Raw genomic sequence first — 18082 nt, 5'->3', positions numbered from 1 at the left:
AGGTTGTACTTCTGGCTCATCATCGTAATCTACATCCTCAAACGTTCGACGATCTGATGCTTGAGGTTGAAATCTTACCAACTGTTTCATACGGTTTTAACTACGTATCTTTTGTGTTTCCAATTCTCTATGTTGTTGTTCCCTAATGGCTCTGGTGATTGGTTCGTACTTTTTCTCATTTTCACGAACATCTTCTAACTCTTTGAAATGGGTCTGAGCAAACTCACTTTGTAATTTCCGGTTTAACTCATCCAACTTTCTAGCTTTAGAAACAGTGAGTGGTCGATCATGTGTTATTGATATGTTACGATTGGCAGACGTCTCATTAGCATTTGATGATATAGTATTTTTGTTTGAGAAGTTTTTTAATTCATCCTGTTCAGCACGTTTGAACTTTGCAGCCAAGACACTCTGAATTTTTTCAAGTCGCCTTGCTTCTTTTGCGTCTAGTTTATGCGCCATGTTGTATACTTATAGTAATAGACACAGAGTTATTCTTCAAATCTTTCAAGTCACGTTTATGAACGTCAAATTACGTTTATACTTAAACGTCAAAGTACGTTTATACTTAAACGTCAAATTACGTTTATACTTAAACGTCAAATTACGTTTATACTTAAACGTCAAATTACGTTTATACTTAAACGTCAAATTACGTTTATACTTAAACGTCAAATTACGTTTATACTTAAACGTCAAATTACGTTTATACTTAAACGTCAAATTACGTTTATGAACGTTAAATTACGTTTATACTTAAACGTCAAATTACGTTTATACTTGAACGTCAAATTACGTTTATACTTGAACGTCAAATTACGTTTATACTTAAACGTCAAATTACGTTTATGAACGTTAAATTACGTTTATACTTAAACGTCAAATTAAGTTTATACTTAAACGTCAAATTACGTTTATACTTGAACGTCAAATTACGTTTATACTTAAACGTCAAATTACGTTTATACTGGTACGTTTTACAACGAAGTATTATTCAACACTTTTAGTTTCCTTTTTAAATTGCACATATATTTCCTTTCTTGTGGTTTAGCTGTAGTATTAATAGATATGAATCCATGAGGTGTTTTCCAACACTCAAAACAGAGAGCCTCAAATTGGTTGAAAGTCATGTCAGAACCTACAAAGTCCTGGAACACTCTCTTTGTATAGTACTTGTTCATTGTAAATAGACACAACAGATTAACATTGTTTCGTATGACCTGCATATCAACCCGACCATAGCTCTGACTCAGGTAGACACAAGAAATCCCTTTATGACGTCCTCTAATGAAATAGTCTTTGATTTTAGTTTGCTCTTCTAGGAGGCAGTCATCGAATACCACAAGTGAGTTTGGTTTGCAGTCATCGATAGAAATGAGATCTTGACAAGAAGAATAGAAAAACGCAATGTGTCTTCTAAGGTTTTTTTCTAATCTACTGTATTGTTCACGCAGATCTACATATGCGGGTTGTTCTATTGAACGACTAAACACGTATAGATTCTTGAACGGAACTCCATCTTTGTTGTAAATGAAATTCAATAACAAGTTCGTTTTACCACACCCAGACGGTCCTACAATAAGACACCGTAACGGTCTAGGTAAAAATTGGTCTTCGAATTTCTCTCTGCAATACACTTGAATTTCCATAGTATGTTCTCTTACATACATTTAAAATTTAACAGTTTTCGCATATTCTATGATGACCCCATGCTAGGGTTCGGATATTGTCTTCGAATACGAAACGCTTGTCGTCCTTTGATGAAAGTACCACTTTATGGTGTTCTACGCTGTAGAGATTGTGTGCTTGACTCCGAATTGTATTCATCGTTTTGTAGTGCTCGATGTTACTAAACAAACAGTCTTTATAGTTGCTAAAGGTAATTTCATTTTCAACTACAGCTTTTTTCACGCCCTTAGACCTCTTTATGTAATGGTTGTCTTCTATATTGCTCGCATACATCTTGGATCGTAGTCCTACAAATTCTCGCATGATTCGACCATTAAGTTCATCTTTCATTTTACCCAGAACTTTTTTGTTTACGTGGGGGAGCCCATATTGGTTGGGGTTGGGGTAGTCACTTGTATAAAATAATCCAATTATATGTTTCATGTCTTCGTAGAAGTTTTTAGTTTTGATGTCATATATCAGGGAATCGGTATCGGTGTACACCATTTTTATATTAGATCCATACTTCTCTTTCATTACATTGTAGTGGAAATCATACATCAGTGTCTTTGATATGTCTAGAATACTCATACCTACGTAAATAGGTTTATTTAACAAAAGTTTTTTCTTACTAAAATGTACAGCAACTAGGTTTTCTGTAAAGATGGTTCGACTCTTAAAGTTCGGTTTGCTAACCCATCTTTCCACTAATTTGGACTTAGTACCCAAACGAATGTCCACACGATTTCTCATATTTTCCATAGTTTTTCCAAAAACTGAGTTGTTCATAAGTTTGAAAAAGTCTTTCTCAAAATCATTTTTCGCCTTTGTACGCTCCATGGTATTCAGATTAATGTACGGCTGCAACCAATTGCTTTGACTGAAACTAAGAACTCTATGAACATGTTTTAGTTTCATACCCAGACTCAAATAAAGCTTTAAATTTTTGTAGTGTACGACATACTTTTCTTTGCTGTAGAGAGTTGTCAGAAGCTTTGCCATTTTCGATCCTGGTGGGACTCTACGTTCTGGAGCGAGAGGTAGATCAGAGTGTACGTCGTGTAGTTCTTCAGGATATTCCAAATCAACTTCTAATATGTAGCCTGTGGGTGAATCGTCACTAACTTTCATTACATCGATGTCTGTACTGCTCCACTGAAAGTTTGCATATGGTAGTTTTACAGACATTGCCCACCCATACAGGTTGTCTGCATCCAAGTACATGAGGTAGTTGTTTGGTTTCGATTTGTCGTAGTCTTTCATGTAGGGATTGTTTGCCTTCGCATATCGATGAGAACACTGTGAAATACCACCACGAATACCCTTTTCAACCATGAGTACCATATCGATGTCAGTCAATAGGGACAGTTCGACTTTTGTAATTTTTAGCATTGCGTTCCAAGCCAACCCAGGTGCTGTGAAATACCATGCAGGATCTAATTTGTATGTATTGAGACATACATCCCTGAAGTTTTCCATAACATCTGCAAGTAGCAAGACGTCGGTTTCGTTATATAGCATTGTATATTCTTTCATGTTCTGAATGTTAAAGGTGGTCCATACATCGCACGCATGTTTGTAATCTTCATTTGTTATGTGTTGTTTATTCAGTCTATTGTAAAATTCTTCTTGACTAGGTAGTGATGTTTCACTATATTTTTCTATACTGTCCATGTAGTCGTAAGGGTACACTCCTTTTCGTAGCAATAAATTGAGGTCCTTACCATTGTAATATGTTGAGATGTGTTTGAATTGAGATCTAGTCAGATTCTTTGCCAACCTATCAAGACTTTGTGACATGAACTTGAATGAATCGTAGTTCAATTCCACCTTCCACACTGACCGTATAGGAAATGTACCGCTCCTCGTTGTTGGGTATCAATGATATGCGATTTTCGAACTTACCAAACTCTTTAATGAATAGGTGAGTGTCGTAACCTGCTAAATTATGAATGAAAACAGGAATGAACCTAGGTTTTTTGAAATTGATGTTACACTTGTTGTGAGCTGCTCCTCTAAACAAACCCGTCAAATGGTTATGGTCTCTAACACGATCATCACCAAGATAATTTCCACAGATATGACACGTAGTAGTAGATTCAAACATTTCCTGTTGCTCTTTTGTCATCAACTGCATGGGGACTATTGCTTCACTCTTGTAAAGTTCATTAATCCTTATCGACTCCTCAATCAATGATTTTACAAATACATGTGCAGCATCGTCTCCAAAGTATTTAATCGGTGGTTTGGAAAAGCCGCCCTCTGACACCCCATACACACAGAAGGAAATGGCATTATGTTTCTGATATTTAATAGTGAACGACTGATGATTACCATTACAATCCACTTTACACGGTTGACATGTTGAAATAGGTGCTAGACAGCATTTAAAGTCTGCGTAATACACAAAGGGCACTCTCATTGAGCAATTGAAATCTTTAAATCTAATTACAGTTCCTGGCTCTGGTAGTTCCAATTTCACAGCATCGTGTGTGTTACAGTCTTCTCTATGCTTGATGAGTAAATCCTCTCTCGTAAAGTGTTGCAAACACCTATTGCATATCCACATCTTATGTCCATTTCGTGAGATCTGTGAACTAACCAAACGGGACATATCTTTGATCCAGCAGTAGTGAGTGTTTGTTTTTTCTCTGATAAACAGTAGATTAACATGTTTTTCCACCTCGTTATCAGTTATTCTCAGCGGGAATATATCGAACTTGTCATCATAAGCATAGACATTAACAGAAATTCCACTACGTCTTTCAAACTTTGCTATACCATCAAGTTTCATGGGGCATTCGCAAGTTGCTAGTGCATGAAGCAGCTCTCGTTTGAAAGGTTCGTAATTGCTGATTCTTTCTGGATGAACCTTAACTGGATGTAAAGCTGCCAGAATAGACCACATAAAACATTTCTGATCTTTGTTTTTTTTACATTAATAACAGCCTTTTTGGATTGAATCTGTTTTGGTAGAACCACATAGCTGGATCCGTGAAAAGGAACGTATCGGTTGACTCTGATCTCCAAGTCTTTCACACTTTTTAGTGACCATTGAGAACCGTTTGCCTCAAACTCCTCCATCTTAACTAACATCTTAAGTTTTGCTGAGTTATAATAGTCAGACAGAGACGTTGTCGAGTAAAGAATTTTATTTTTTGTTTTAAAGTTCACGACTTGAGTCACCTCCACATCGTTTATTATTTTCTTGAATTCAGCATGATAAACCATGTTTACCTTAAGATTTTTTTCTATTACAGCTTCCTGAAGTTTTTCAACAACGAGTGGTTTGCATATCTCAAGAAACATTTTTGGATCTTTGATCCCACGTTTGTTCATAATCACATACGTTTTCAATCTTCCCGTGAATGCCGACTGGACTTCTGATATTTCATCAAGTATTGTCTGTGACTCCTCTGGAATACGTACCGGAACCAGATGAGGTGTTGAAGGTGATTCTGTTTCAGACAGAAGCTGTCTCTCTTCCATGGTAGGGCTAATCGAATTCTCACTATTAATTGTACTAGTCGGTGTCTCACTAATAATCTTTTTCACACCTGTAGGAATCTTTTGTGGTCTAGTCGGTTTTCGGATCATCGCTTTAAGAGCTATATCGTTTGTATTGACCTTCGGTACTTGTTTGACTTCCCTTGGTCGTTTTGGGTATTTCTTTACCAGCATGTTGATGTCTGGAGTGGGTGCCGGCAGTCTTGGTGTCAGTCTCGTAATGGGTAATATTTCACTCCTGTATCGAGGACCTTCATGAAGTGCTGACAAGCGGATATAGCGTTTCGATTGTTTGTGACGGTTCCAGTTGGATGACTCTATTGGTGTTTCACAAATCCAACACATTTTACTTTTAGGAGCTGGTTTGATTTCCATCTTTTTCAGACGTTCGTTATATGTCATACCATGCTGGTTTCTGGCACATTTCTGAGATTTTTGGTGCCGAGCCATGTTGGAAACCGTTATTTCCTTACTGCATTTTGGACATGGTTTCTTCTGGGGTTTTATTTGAGCACGTACATCGGTCGGACTAAGCACGTTGTATGTTGGACTCTCTGGGATATGTAGTGGTGAATGGTATACAGGACTATATGGTATATGCAGTGAATAGTCTGACTTATCCGGAACTTCAAATGGTGGTGGACCAAGTATTGATTTAATTTTCAATGAATCGGGGTGTATCCTTTTTACTGGTGGTTCAAACTTTGGAGCGTCAGCTGTAGATGGACCAATTATAGTTCTAATTTTGGAATAGAAATCTGGAGTGTCTAACATAGACAAATCAAAATCAGCAATCGCGTCTTGTTCTTCAGGTCTGAGATTTGAATAGGACTCTGGCAACATAGACATATCAAAATCAGCAATCGCGTCTTGTTCTTCAGATCTGAGATTTGAATAGGACTCTGGCAACATAGACATATCAAAATCAGCAATCACGTTCTGGAATTGATTCTCACTCACAGCATCAGCGTAGTTTTCCAACATAGACATATCAAAATCCGGAGTTTGTCTGTCTAACGTGGACATGCATTTCTTTGTTTTTTTTATGGCGGGACATGGAGGAGTTCCTGACTTCAGCACCACACCTTGAAGATACTTGTTTCATCGAAGGAGGTTTTTCATTGAATCCGTTGGAAGAAGCATAAGCTGGTGGATTTGACGCGGACATACACTTCTTTGTTTTTTGGTGGCGGGATAGGTTAGATGCAGTAACCTCTGCTCCACAATTCGGACATTTCTTCACTGATGATCTTCGAAGACCATCCGTAGCATTGAGAAATGCTGTTTGCTTGCTAGCAGGAGAAAACGCCATTATTACAGAGCTGGCTACTCTCTTACTGTATGGGCGATTGACGATGGAAAAGGATGAGGTATGGATGGATGAGAATAGGAAGAGGAGTAGGAAGAGGGTGGGATGAGTGGAAGGAGGGATGATAGCATTATTAATACATTTGACTCTGAAAGGAAGAGGAGTAGGAAGAAGGTGGGTGAGTGGGATGAGTAAGGTGCGGTGTCTCGCGGGCGCGGCGGTGACAGGACAGTGACGAGGCGCGTACCGATTGTTTGTATACTTATAGAAACAACACGCGGTGTCTCACACGGCGCGGTGGTGGTGACGGTTCAGCAGTCGCGCGGCGCGGTGCTGACGAGGCGCGTGCCAATTGCTTGGCGGTGACGGTTCAGCAGTCGCGCGGCGCGGCGATGACGAGGCGCGTGCCGATTGCTTGTATACTTACAGTAACAACGCGTGGTGTCTGCGCGGTGGCGGGACAGCGATGACATGCGTGGTGATTCGCGCGGCGCGGTTCTGACTACCCATACTCACACTCTTAGTCACTCTCTAAAAAATTCTGTCCCAGATTCGGTCTCACACGGTTTTTCCCAGAACCGGTCTCAGGTGCTTTGTCCCAGGAACGGCCAAAGTATACTACTGCCCTCATCTAGCTGGTCGATGATATATTCTATCAGTTGCATTAGAGCACTGGCTGTGGATCTTCCCTTTACAAACCCATGTTGCTGATGTGTTAGCAGATTGTTGTTTTCAAGGTGCTTTAGTAGTCTTTCAAGTTCTGCTTTTTCTATAATTTTAGTAAAAGTAGAGATCAGGGAAATGTGCCGATAACTGACAGTGTCTGTATGAGGTCCATTCTTGTATTTGGGATAGATTTTGGCTATTTTTAAATTATTGGGGAAAATTCCTTGTTTGAATGATTTATTAATGATATCTGCTAGGGGGACACATAGTTCAGCTTTGCAAGTCTTAGCTAATTTTGATAAAATCTCGTCTATACCAGCTGATGTCTTTGGTTTTAGGGAGTCTATGATTTTTTCTATATCTTTCTGATTTACAGGTTGAAATTTAAAATTATTTATTGTTGGTGATGGCAAGTCCTGCTGTGTGATGTGGTTTGTATTATTATGGCTATCTTGGAGTGTTCTTTGTGCGATTGTAGAGAAGAAGTTGTTGAAACAGTTTGCTACTTCCAGTGGCTGACAAATTTCTTTTCCGTTTGTATGAAGGTGTATCTGTTTATCTGCACTATTGCTAGCTTTTCGTTCTGTGTTTATTACATGCCAGAATGCTTGGGATTTGTTGTCTGCTCTATCTATGTAGGATGTTGTATTTTCTTTTCTCAGCATTTTGAATTTCTGGTCGTATTCTTTTTTCCTGGCTGCTGTTTCTGCTTTATCTTCAGTTCGACCAGTACACTGTTTCCTCTCTAGGGCCTGGACATATAGGTTTTTTAGTCTAGCGCATTCCAAATTCCATGTCTGTGTGTGAGTATGTTTTTTAACTTTGAGAGTTTAATGGGACAGGTGTTATTTGGTGTGGATTGTATAATGGTCTGGAAGTTGTCGTATGCTTGATTGATGTCTTCAATCTGCAAAACAGAATCCCAGCTTTGTGTAGTTAAAGACTGTTTGAACTGTTCTATTGATCTTTTGTTAAATATTCTCTTTTCCACGTTATCGTTACTTTTGTTGATTTTAAAGGTGTTAATTATGGCAGACTGTGCTGTGTGGTCTGAGAGGCCTGCGTTAATGACTGCTGTCTGTTTGAGTTAGGAGTCCAAATTAGTGCATATCCAGTCTATTGATTTTGAAGATTCATGTGTAATTCTTGTTGGAGGTAGTTGCATCCTTTTGATGTCAAATGAAGTGAGAAGTTCCTCTAGCTTAAGGTTGTCATTTGTGTTGTTCGTTGTAAATTGTCAACATTTATATCTCCCATAACTACTATGGGAGCATTTGTTTCGAGCACTTTGTCTAGCTCATGTGTTAGTATGTTAATGGCATGATCCAGGTTTGCACTTGATGGTCTATACACAGCAAGTACTTTTATAATGTTCTTCCTGAATTTTATCTCAAAAGTGGCAGTTTCACAAATTAGTTCTGTATTATCTTCACTTGTGCCTAGGAGCTTTACATGTTTGTCAAGGCCCTGCTTTACATATCCTGCCACACCTCCTTTGGAGTGCCTTTTCCTAGTGAAGCCACCAATGAGTGAAAAGCCTTCAATGTGTGTTTGTTTTAGGTTTTCTTGTGTAAGGCCATGTTCTGTTAATATTAATATGTCAGGATCATTATCATTTAAAAAATGGGATAATCTGTCTATTTTACTTGAAAGCCAATTTATGTTTTGGTGTAATAGTTTTATGTTTTTCCCAGTATTTGTTGTGTATTTCATTTTTGATCCAACTTGTTTGTGTTTTTGTTCATAAGTATTTTCTTGTAGTCCTGATTCCAAAATGTTACTGTTTTGTAATTTATGTAACTTTTGTGTTTCTCTTTGGGTTGTTTGGCTTTGACTAAAAAATTATCCTGGATTTTATCTTCGTTATTTTCCAACAAAGTATTGTGTTCTATATTGTAGCAGCTGGTCTTCATGTTTATGAGGTATTTCTAGAAGTTTATATGATTTGAAAGGAAGTCTTCATAACTTTCCCCATGTGACCTTATGAAAGAGTTCTGTGGAGGATTTTTAATGAATGTTTGCTTGCATTTGCTAGTATCTCTTTCATCAGCTCTGTTAGTCAGAGTGCTGTTGTCTCTTTCGGTTATATTTACTTGTATTTTTTCAGGTGTCAGTTTTTTAGTCAGGGTTTGACTGGTTCCCTCCGTTATTATTGTTTGCATCAGTTTTTTGGTCAGGGTTTGGCTGGTTCCCTCCGTTATTGTTAAAGTAGTATTTGTAGTTAGAGTTTGACAATTTCCTTCTTTTACATGTTCAACTTCAGAAGCTGTGTAATATTGTTTGTTTAGGGACGTATTATTGGTACTGAATTGGTTTTCTTGAGCTAACTCTTCTTCAAGTGTAGGGCATTGTAGCTGTAGTATTTTGTTCTTTGCAACTTTAAGTGAGATGCTATAAATGTGCTTGTTTTTTTGAGTATTCAGATGGTGGTTGGTTTCATGAGGGAGGTTAGAAAGTAGTTGGGGGTTTGCTGCCTTAAGTATATTTTCAAGATGTTTGAGGTGTTTTCTTGCAGTTGATTCTTGCTCAGATATCTTGGTTAAGATTTCTTTGACAAGGGACTTATTTTCTTCTAGTTCTATTTCTAGATTGTGTTTGCCACCTTTTAGTTGGTAGTTTTCCTCATCAAGGGAGTTGATTAACAAAGATTTGTCAGTTGTTTCATCTTCAAGTTGTTTTATTTTGTTCCGAAGATCTGAGTTAGTTGAGAGTACATTGTTTATTTGTGTTGAAAGGCAGCATTTTTCATTTTCAGATTGTTGAATGATGTCTTCTCTAAGTTTACATTCACTTTTTAGCTTCGTTTTTATAAATTCCATTTCTTTTTCCAACATGCTGATTTTTCCTTTAAGCTCTCCTGTGATTTCTTCTGCCAGCTTTATTTTGTCTTCTCGTTCTAGCTGAGACTCAGATCTCTGTGTTTTCAAGTTATATAGTTGTTGCTTGAGAAGAGTATTTTCAGTGAGCAGTGCATTACCTACCTCAGCTGCTAGTGAGAGCGATGTATCGTGATCCAAATCGTCCCCTGCTGTAAGGTTAAGGATTTTTTCTTGCAGTTCTTCAATTTTGGTGTTGCAGCAAGGAGAGGAGTTGGAATTTAAATGTCTTTCTGCCTCAAGAAGAGCATTATTAAATTTAACATTTCTGTTGTTATTTGTCTTAGGTTTCCCATATTTTTCAATATTTTCCATGTATTTGAAAATATCTATCTGTTTAATTGTTCCAGTCTCATTTGTGCCAAAAAAGGTTACGATGTATTGTACTGTTTTGTTTTTTAAGCTTTCTTCTATGCTATTGATAATGGCAGGCCAGTGTGCATAGCCTTTTACTTTGCCAAAAATAATTTCACCCACACGAAACAATACTTTTGTGGTCATGTTGTTTTAAATAGCCTTTGTTACTGTCAATATTGAAAATTGCAGAAAGGAATTTTTTTTAATCAATCTAATAATAGCACTTATAAATCAGCCTTATTAATTAAATTTTATTTATATAATCTCTGTATTTCTCATGTCAGTAGCTACTAAATTCATCACTCTACATAAGCAAAATATTTTGTCAATAAGTTTTTTATTTTTATTAAAATATTTCCAAATAAAACTGAATGCTTATGAATTATAATTATAGCTTTTTAAAGTGGTATTGAAGAGCTCTCTATTTACAAACAAAAGCAGAAATCAGTTAATGTCATTGTACATATAATATGTTGAAGGCAGAGTGGTTATCAGTTGACCTTGACTTGATAAGACAGGTTATAAATAATCCTTATACCTGCTCTATACCTCAGTTTTACTCAGTGGTTGAGTAGTGAAAGTGCAGTGCCCTGCTAAAAATGCTAAAAAATACTTCTGAGGTAAGCTATCAGGACACCTCACCCACCTTATATATACAAAGGCTACAAAATACGGTGTAATCTAGGTGAAGAGGTATTCTCATTGTCTCATCAGGACAATGATATATATATATATATATATATATATATATATATATATATATATATATGAATAACCTTGTTTTCTCATCAAAAAGTTGGGATCAACACAACCAAATAATCGCTTACGTGTAACAAAGTTATAAGTACATTAACTAGTTGATGTATTAATTGATATTATTCGCAAATTTAACAATCAATTCTAATTCAATCTGCATGGCAAGACTTGTGTAATTTCAATTAAATACAACATGTGGTATAGCATAGTTGTTTTTTTTTTTTTAATTTTGAACAAAACATGTTACTCCTAATACAATGTTATTACCTCCTTTTTTCTTATTAAAACTTCACCATTTGTAGACAATTTTGTGAGTTTACATCCGTCTGTTTACAATGATAATGTTTCCGTTTGCAGATTTTTGATACATTTACACCATGTAACTGTAGGTCGCACTGTGTGATGTATCTGTTGCTTGATGAGTGACCTTTTAACTTGGCTTCATTTTGAACCAAAATATTGATTATTGTAAATGATATACACAAAAACCATTAAAAATTACATTTTCAGGTCTACTTTACATAACCTGTGACCATTGAAGTATTAAAACTTCATCTACTTTATACTGTATATGATCAGCAATTCGATCTCAATACGTTAATATCACTACTGCTTAAATACAATTAAATTACTGTTGTTTTACAGATCTTTTGAAGTAACAGGGAACAAATTCCGTCAGCCAAGTTACCAAGTCTTATCCAAGGGTACTGAAACTGTTTTGGCTTATCTGCGGAACAAGTTACCAGAAGACAAAAAGGAAGAAGGAGGCGGCTTGGAAAAAAATGAACCTACAAGTGTGTCATATTTTATAGCTTAAATTCAAGCTAAACTTACTTTATATTTCCTTTTTTAATTATTAATTTTTCCTAACACGTTCATGATGACATGTACCCTATCGGGTACACGCGATCTTTCGAAACTGCCGTTGTGTACTGATTGGGTACATACAGGCTTTCGTAAAGCACGTCATTGTTAAGAATTTCCTAATTGTGATTTTATTGATTGCCTGTCTTGGTGGTTTGTTACATTTGATTCCTCACTAAAATAAATAACTCAGACATCGTGCACCATGTCTGGAGGACGAATGCGTAATTTTTAAGGTAAATTAATTTTTAAGTACTCCTTTAGATACACAAAGAAACATGGAAAAACAAATTGAAATAATTTGTTTAGTGTAAAATTGTGAATCCTACATACTGTTCTCACTATACTTATATGTTTAAAGTAAAAAAATATTACAGTTTTTTGCAATTATTATTGAAAAATTCAACAGGAACTAAAAAAGTCCGGAAATAAGTCGTCGTCGTGAATGTGTTAAGCAGTTTGTCTACACTTTTTGTTATATATTATATATAACATTGCCACAGTACACTGCTCATTTGAAATGGAACACCAACAACTCAACAGTTTCTCTAAATTTGTGTTCTTTGGGCCTTAAAGCCATACATGAATCATTGTTAATTCATGTTGCTTACATGAGTTCTTTAGAGTGGAAAAGAAAAAGACTGTTAATTCCTTTTATATAAAGTAATATCAATAGTTTGAGTATGATCTAGTTGATATCAGTTTGAGATTTTAAATAATATCCATGGAGCATATACAAGTAAACAAATAAGAATGGCAGTTAGGATTACAAAATCACTTGTGATTGCATAATTAAAATAAATTTAACTAATTTTAAGAAGCATATAAAGAATAATTATAACTAACTAATATAGTAATGGGTATTAATTAAACTATATTTTAAACTTATCCAACCTGTAACCATAAAATTATCACTCATATGTTTGAAAAGCACCAGTGTCATGCATCTTGTGTTCCAATCTATCAGTTAACAGTTTTAAAAATATTGAGTTTACATTAAGTAAATATTAATAAATGAATATTTATTTAAAACTATAAATCTACCAAATACGTAGTATCTTATAACCACATTGTCCACTATTTTTGTGTACTATTATCTGTATCAATACTACACTAACACTAGATACTGATTATTGTTGAAATGTTGGTATCCCAATTCAAATGTTTTATACCTTGATAGAAATTTGAGTAGGAATATGCTTTTAGATGTCTTAGTCTATAATACATTGATTGTTTAATTTTATACTTATTGACTTTATTCAATAGAAGCTCACTGCAGTAACTAACAATCCATGTTTTGACTTGTTTATTTTTTAATAATTGGTAATTTTTTAATCCATCAAGCTGACAAATTAGTTCAAACATATAACATACAAACAATATGTTAATTCATGTTTTAGATAAGCCAGTAAATGCTTCTGGCATTAAAACAAACAATAAGGTTTTTTTTACACCTTCTTCACTCTGCGTAGGTGTCTATCTACAACGTTAATTAAAAACTACTTTTTTCATAGATTTCTTCACATCATTTATTTAGTGTTACAAATCAGTGTACAAAGTGATTCAGGTTGAATTATCAAATTTTATGCACTTAATAATTATTTACATGTATCGCTCAACTGTAGGTCGCACTGTTTGATTTATATGTTGTTGCTCGATGAGTGACATTTCAACTACTTGTTCATGCCTTATTTAGCTTAAAACGGGTTGCATACATTTTTAAATATTAAGATGTATAAAACGTTGTCTAGTTCATAAAAACTGATATCTAATTTGTTAGAATCATTAAAAAATAAACTGAAAAATTATACAATAACATTTTATTAGATCTTGTTAATTCACTGGAAAGTGATAATTTAGCAAAAAGAAAACAGTTTGTTTTCTTATTATTTGACATATACTAGTAACAAATTAGGTATCAATATTTACTCTCTTTACCATGCAGTTCTAGTAATGCTAGAGTGTAGTATTGTATATTTGAACTATATTTCGTTCTTATGACTTTACTCATCAAGGTCTCAATTATTAGATTAATATGTTTAAGTTATTGGTTCGCTTCCCTTGTTTGTCTCCTGGGTCTTGTACCCCAGGACATAAACTATCAACCTGGCACAGCCAACACAGTGTTCCTCTTGAACCTGCTGCAGGGCACAGTGCTTGCCTGTTGGTCTAACCCTGGTCCGCATCCCTTGTTTGTCTCCTGGGTCTTGTACCCCAGGACATATAAACTATCAACCTGGCACAGCCAACACAGTGTTCCTCTTGAACCTGCTGCAGGGCACAGTGCTTGCCTGTTGGTCTAACCCTGGTCCGCATCCCTTGTTTGTCTCCTGGGTCTTGTACCCCAGGACATATAAACTATCAACCTGGCACAGCCAACACAGTGTTCCTCTTGAACCTGCTGCAGGGCACTGTGTTCGCCTGTTGCTTGACATTCGGCCCAAAGAAATATCTAATTGGCATAGATATGAATTACTCAAGGTAATACATATTAATTAGATACTTCATACTTTTAAAATATTTAACTTTCCAAAAGAAATTGTAAATTTTAACAATCCTGGGCAGTGGTAAATTTTAACCTAGCTTACATTAAAAATGTTCCAAATACTTTGTTCACTACTGATCATTAAAAAATGTTTGATTGGTCACATGAAAAAATACTTGTTAAGATCTACTGTACGTGTACACTGTTTAACTAGGAGAAGCAGAACAATATGAAGATTGTTACAATATTTATGTTCTTTTTAGTGCCATGGATGTATACAGTATTAAAGTTTATTACTGTTAATTTTAGTTCTGCTGTAATTTTCAAACAAGTTGAAGGTCACTATTAATAAAGGCACATTTTTATTGATTTTTTATATTAACAGTTATTCCAAAATAGTCTACTCTAGGCTGTGTTTTAAATTTAGAGGTTGTTTTGTTTAGTGTATTCAAAAGTAGTTTGTAGTGTTTTCATCATTAATAAATTTATATTTTCGACTATTTTATAGTATATCAAATTTACTAATGGTAAGGAACTAAACTTCCATATATTGTAAAATTTACAGCTGTTGTAGACATATATACATACTAGTACTAGTATACTATTAGATAATGTACCTGATAATTGATTTAAAGTTACCTTATATATGGATATTATATTACCACTTATTATAATTTCTATTTAAAGAATCAATTTTAGTTTTAAATTAAGGTGTCCAACTTCTTAGTTTTAGTTAGTGGTACATTTAGTATTTTAGTGGTAAATAGATTATTTTTAGTTACATTTTTGTTGAAATTTAAAACATTATAATGATGTTTGAAGTCTGTTTCTGATTTATTTTTGACCATTTGCAGATAGAAATGGATATTGTTCAAAATTTTGGTATTAGATCAAAATTTAGGAACATTTATATAGGGAAACTCTGTGTTTATAAAACAACTCTATATATTAACTTTTCCTATTTAAAATAATATCACAAGTTGAATCTCTAACATTTACCCATCCCCTCATTGAATTAAAGATTGTCTTCTCGTTCTTGAGGAAGGAACCAAGTTTTTAAAACAACTAAATATGATTCAAATTTTTTTAAATTCTCAAGAGTTGACTTTTTAAAATCTGGACTGTTTGAAATTATACTTTTGGGGCAGGTAATATTATCTATACATTTATGCAGTTCATTTATGTTATATTGTAGTCTTGTAAATTATGTTGTGTGGTTTAATTTTAATTAAATCGGTTTTATTTTCTGTTGATAAAATAATGTGTCAAAATGAATCTAGATAAGGAATTTTAATTATAAGTGTAATATTTTTGGGAAGGTAGATTTTAAAAAAACCAGTAGTCTCTTAATGTTCACATTGTGTGTATTGAAAGTTGACCAAATTATGCTTAGTAATCTATTAGTGAACTTTATTAATAGCAGTGCCAGGTAGGGCCAACTGACCAGGGCCACATGTTTTGAAAGGCCCCACACTTGCAAATTAAAATTGAAAATCCCAAAGAAAAGTAATGTTACTGAAAATCAAATATTTCTTTTAAAATTAAGGGTTGCTTGTTTGTGATTTACTATAATTTCTAAGTTTAAAACCTGTACTTTATATTTTCCAGGTGTCATGTGGCTAACATACTAGGTCATTGAGTGTGTTATGTGTATGACTTGCAGTCTCTTACTGCAGTGTTGGTGTCAGTAAAACCTTTTGGTTAGTTAGAAATGTTTATTTGTGATTTTGTTGTTGTAAAAGTTAATAAGTGTGGTATTGATTGCAGAATATAAGTATAATTAAGGATATGTTATTATTCTGTAGTTATTGTCTTTGTTAGATACAGTTTACAGCTTTGTTCTGTGCAACAAGTAATAACAGTGTAGCTTAATACTCATTTACTTACTAGCTTTTACTCATTTACTTGTAATATAAACACAAGTTTAAGGAACACAGAGTGAATTAGTCTTACATTTATTTAGTGTTGTTAGTTCCTACAACAATTTTGGGAATGGTGTGAAGTAAAATCGTTCAGTTATGTCTTATTTAACTACTAATAACCTATCCAAATGTACTTGTTTGTATCTTTATTGTATTTTAGGATGGTGTTGGTCGTTATTGTCCTATCAGCCTCTCACAATCTTGCTTTTAGATGACACAAAAAATATTTATGGTTATGACGCAAGTATGCTGTGCCTCCTTCTTCGCTCTATGTAATGTACGAGCATTCCTTTAAAGCTCTGAAAATGAACTGATTAAAGTTAGTTTTACTAACTAAAAATTTAAATTCTATATTATAGGGATTCTTTGTGTCTTATAAATAATTATATCACTCCCTAATCTGGCTGAAATTATATCTCCAGCTTTAAAAGTGTATTATAATAAATAATATTGGTAGTATTGTATTTAATATAAATTATGAATATCATCCTATTTTGCTAGGATCAATAAATTGTCATAACTATCGAAACTTAATTTAAAATATCTTTTATTTGGTTTTTTATTGGTTGATTGAAAGAGTTTAATTGTAATGTTTGTATGTCAGTTTTCTTCACTTGTCTAGATAAAGGTAAATCACCTTACCTTAAGGTTGTATTTCTAGAACATTCTACAGGTTTTTAAATATTATTAATGCATTATACTAGACCCAATAATCTTTATTGGATATGTATAGTATCTTCAACAATTTCCTTTGTAGGGACGTGTATGAAACTACTTGTTTAAAGTCCAATAGTACACATTTTTTATTAATTGAAGAGTGGAGGACACAGTATTATTAATTGATTCAGTTCATTTTTTATATATAGCAAAAATGCTAGAAGTTAGATTATTCTTCTATTCTTATCTTTAAAAAACTCTTGTTATAAAAATATACTAATAGAAAGTATATATAATGCAGGTATATAATACAAAATTGCCATTCTTTTAATAAGTGCCAGTATTATTATGTTTTAGTGTGTTACAATTATTTTTAGTTAAATAATATTCTATTTATTTATTGTTAAACATTTTTAGCTCTATTGTACATTTGTGTGATCAAATAAATATTGATGCTGTATACATTAAATATACCTTTCTTTTACATTCTTCATTACTATTATGTATTTCTTGAAAGAAGAAACAAAAGATTATCATGCTTAACTTCTTATATAACTATTGACTTTCAGCATTGAACAGAACTAATTCAATCCTCAAATTAAAGCTCTTGATGTGAAAAAAGCAATGCTCAAAATGAATGAAAGTAATAAAACAATATTTGACAGCTAATTTTTAACTGGCTGTAATTGTTGTTTCCTTTACTTCAAGAAAAACTAAGGGATGGACAATAACTCAATAATTTTAACGAATTGACATCATTGGAGAAAAGTCTTAATGAATAAATTTAGAAAAACTCTATAATTTTCTACCAGTAATTCCACTTACTATTTAATTAATTGCCGCAAAATAAATTACTACCATCTTAGATGGAGTTTTCCTAAAATAGATTATTTTTTGTCATTTTTGGTTTCACCTTATTAAGATTTATTATTTTAAACATATCTCAACAGGTCATAAAATTTAATATTTTTGCTCTGTTCTCCCTGTTTTTAAGAAATGAGTTGATTTTGAAATC

General features: G+C 34.0%; 1 protein-coding gene across 1 annotated transcript in view; it reads left to right on the top strand.

Annotated features, from left to right (window-relative positions):
• The window catches only part of LOC124369192 (leucine-rich repeat-containing protein 40-like), a 62772-nt gene extending 45243 nt beyond the window's left edge, over nucleotides 1-17529 (top strand). The window contains exon 11 of the mRNA XM_046827010.1: nucleotides 11785-17529. Within this exon, the coding sequence (XP_046682966.1) occupies nucleotides 11785-11956 (172 nt within the window). The 3' untranslated portion in view covers nucleotides 11957-17529. The remainder of the gene's footprint in view (nucleotides 1-11784) is intronic.
• The last annotated feature ends 553 nt before the right edge of the window (nucleotides 17530-18082 follow it).

This window comes from Homalodisca vitripennis, chromosome X (assembly GCF_021130785.1).
Source record: "Homalodisca vitripennis isolate AUS2020 chromosome X, UT_GWSS_2.1, whole genome shotgun sequence".
Taxonomy (NCBI): Eukaryota; Metazoa; Arthropoda; class Insecta; order Hemiptera; family Cicadellidae; genus Homalodisca; species Homalodisca vitripennis.
This window is presented reverse-complemented; position numbering and strand designations above follow the sequence as displayed.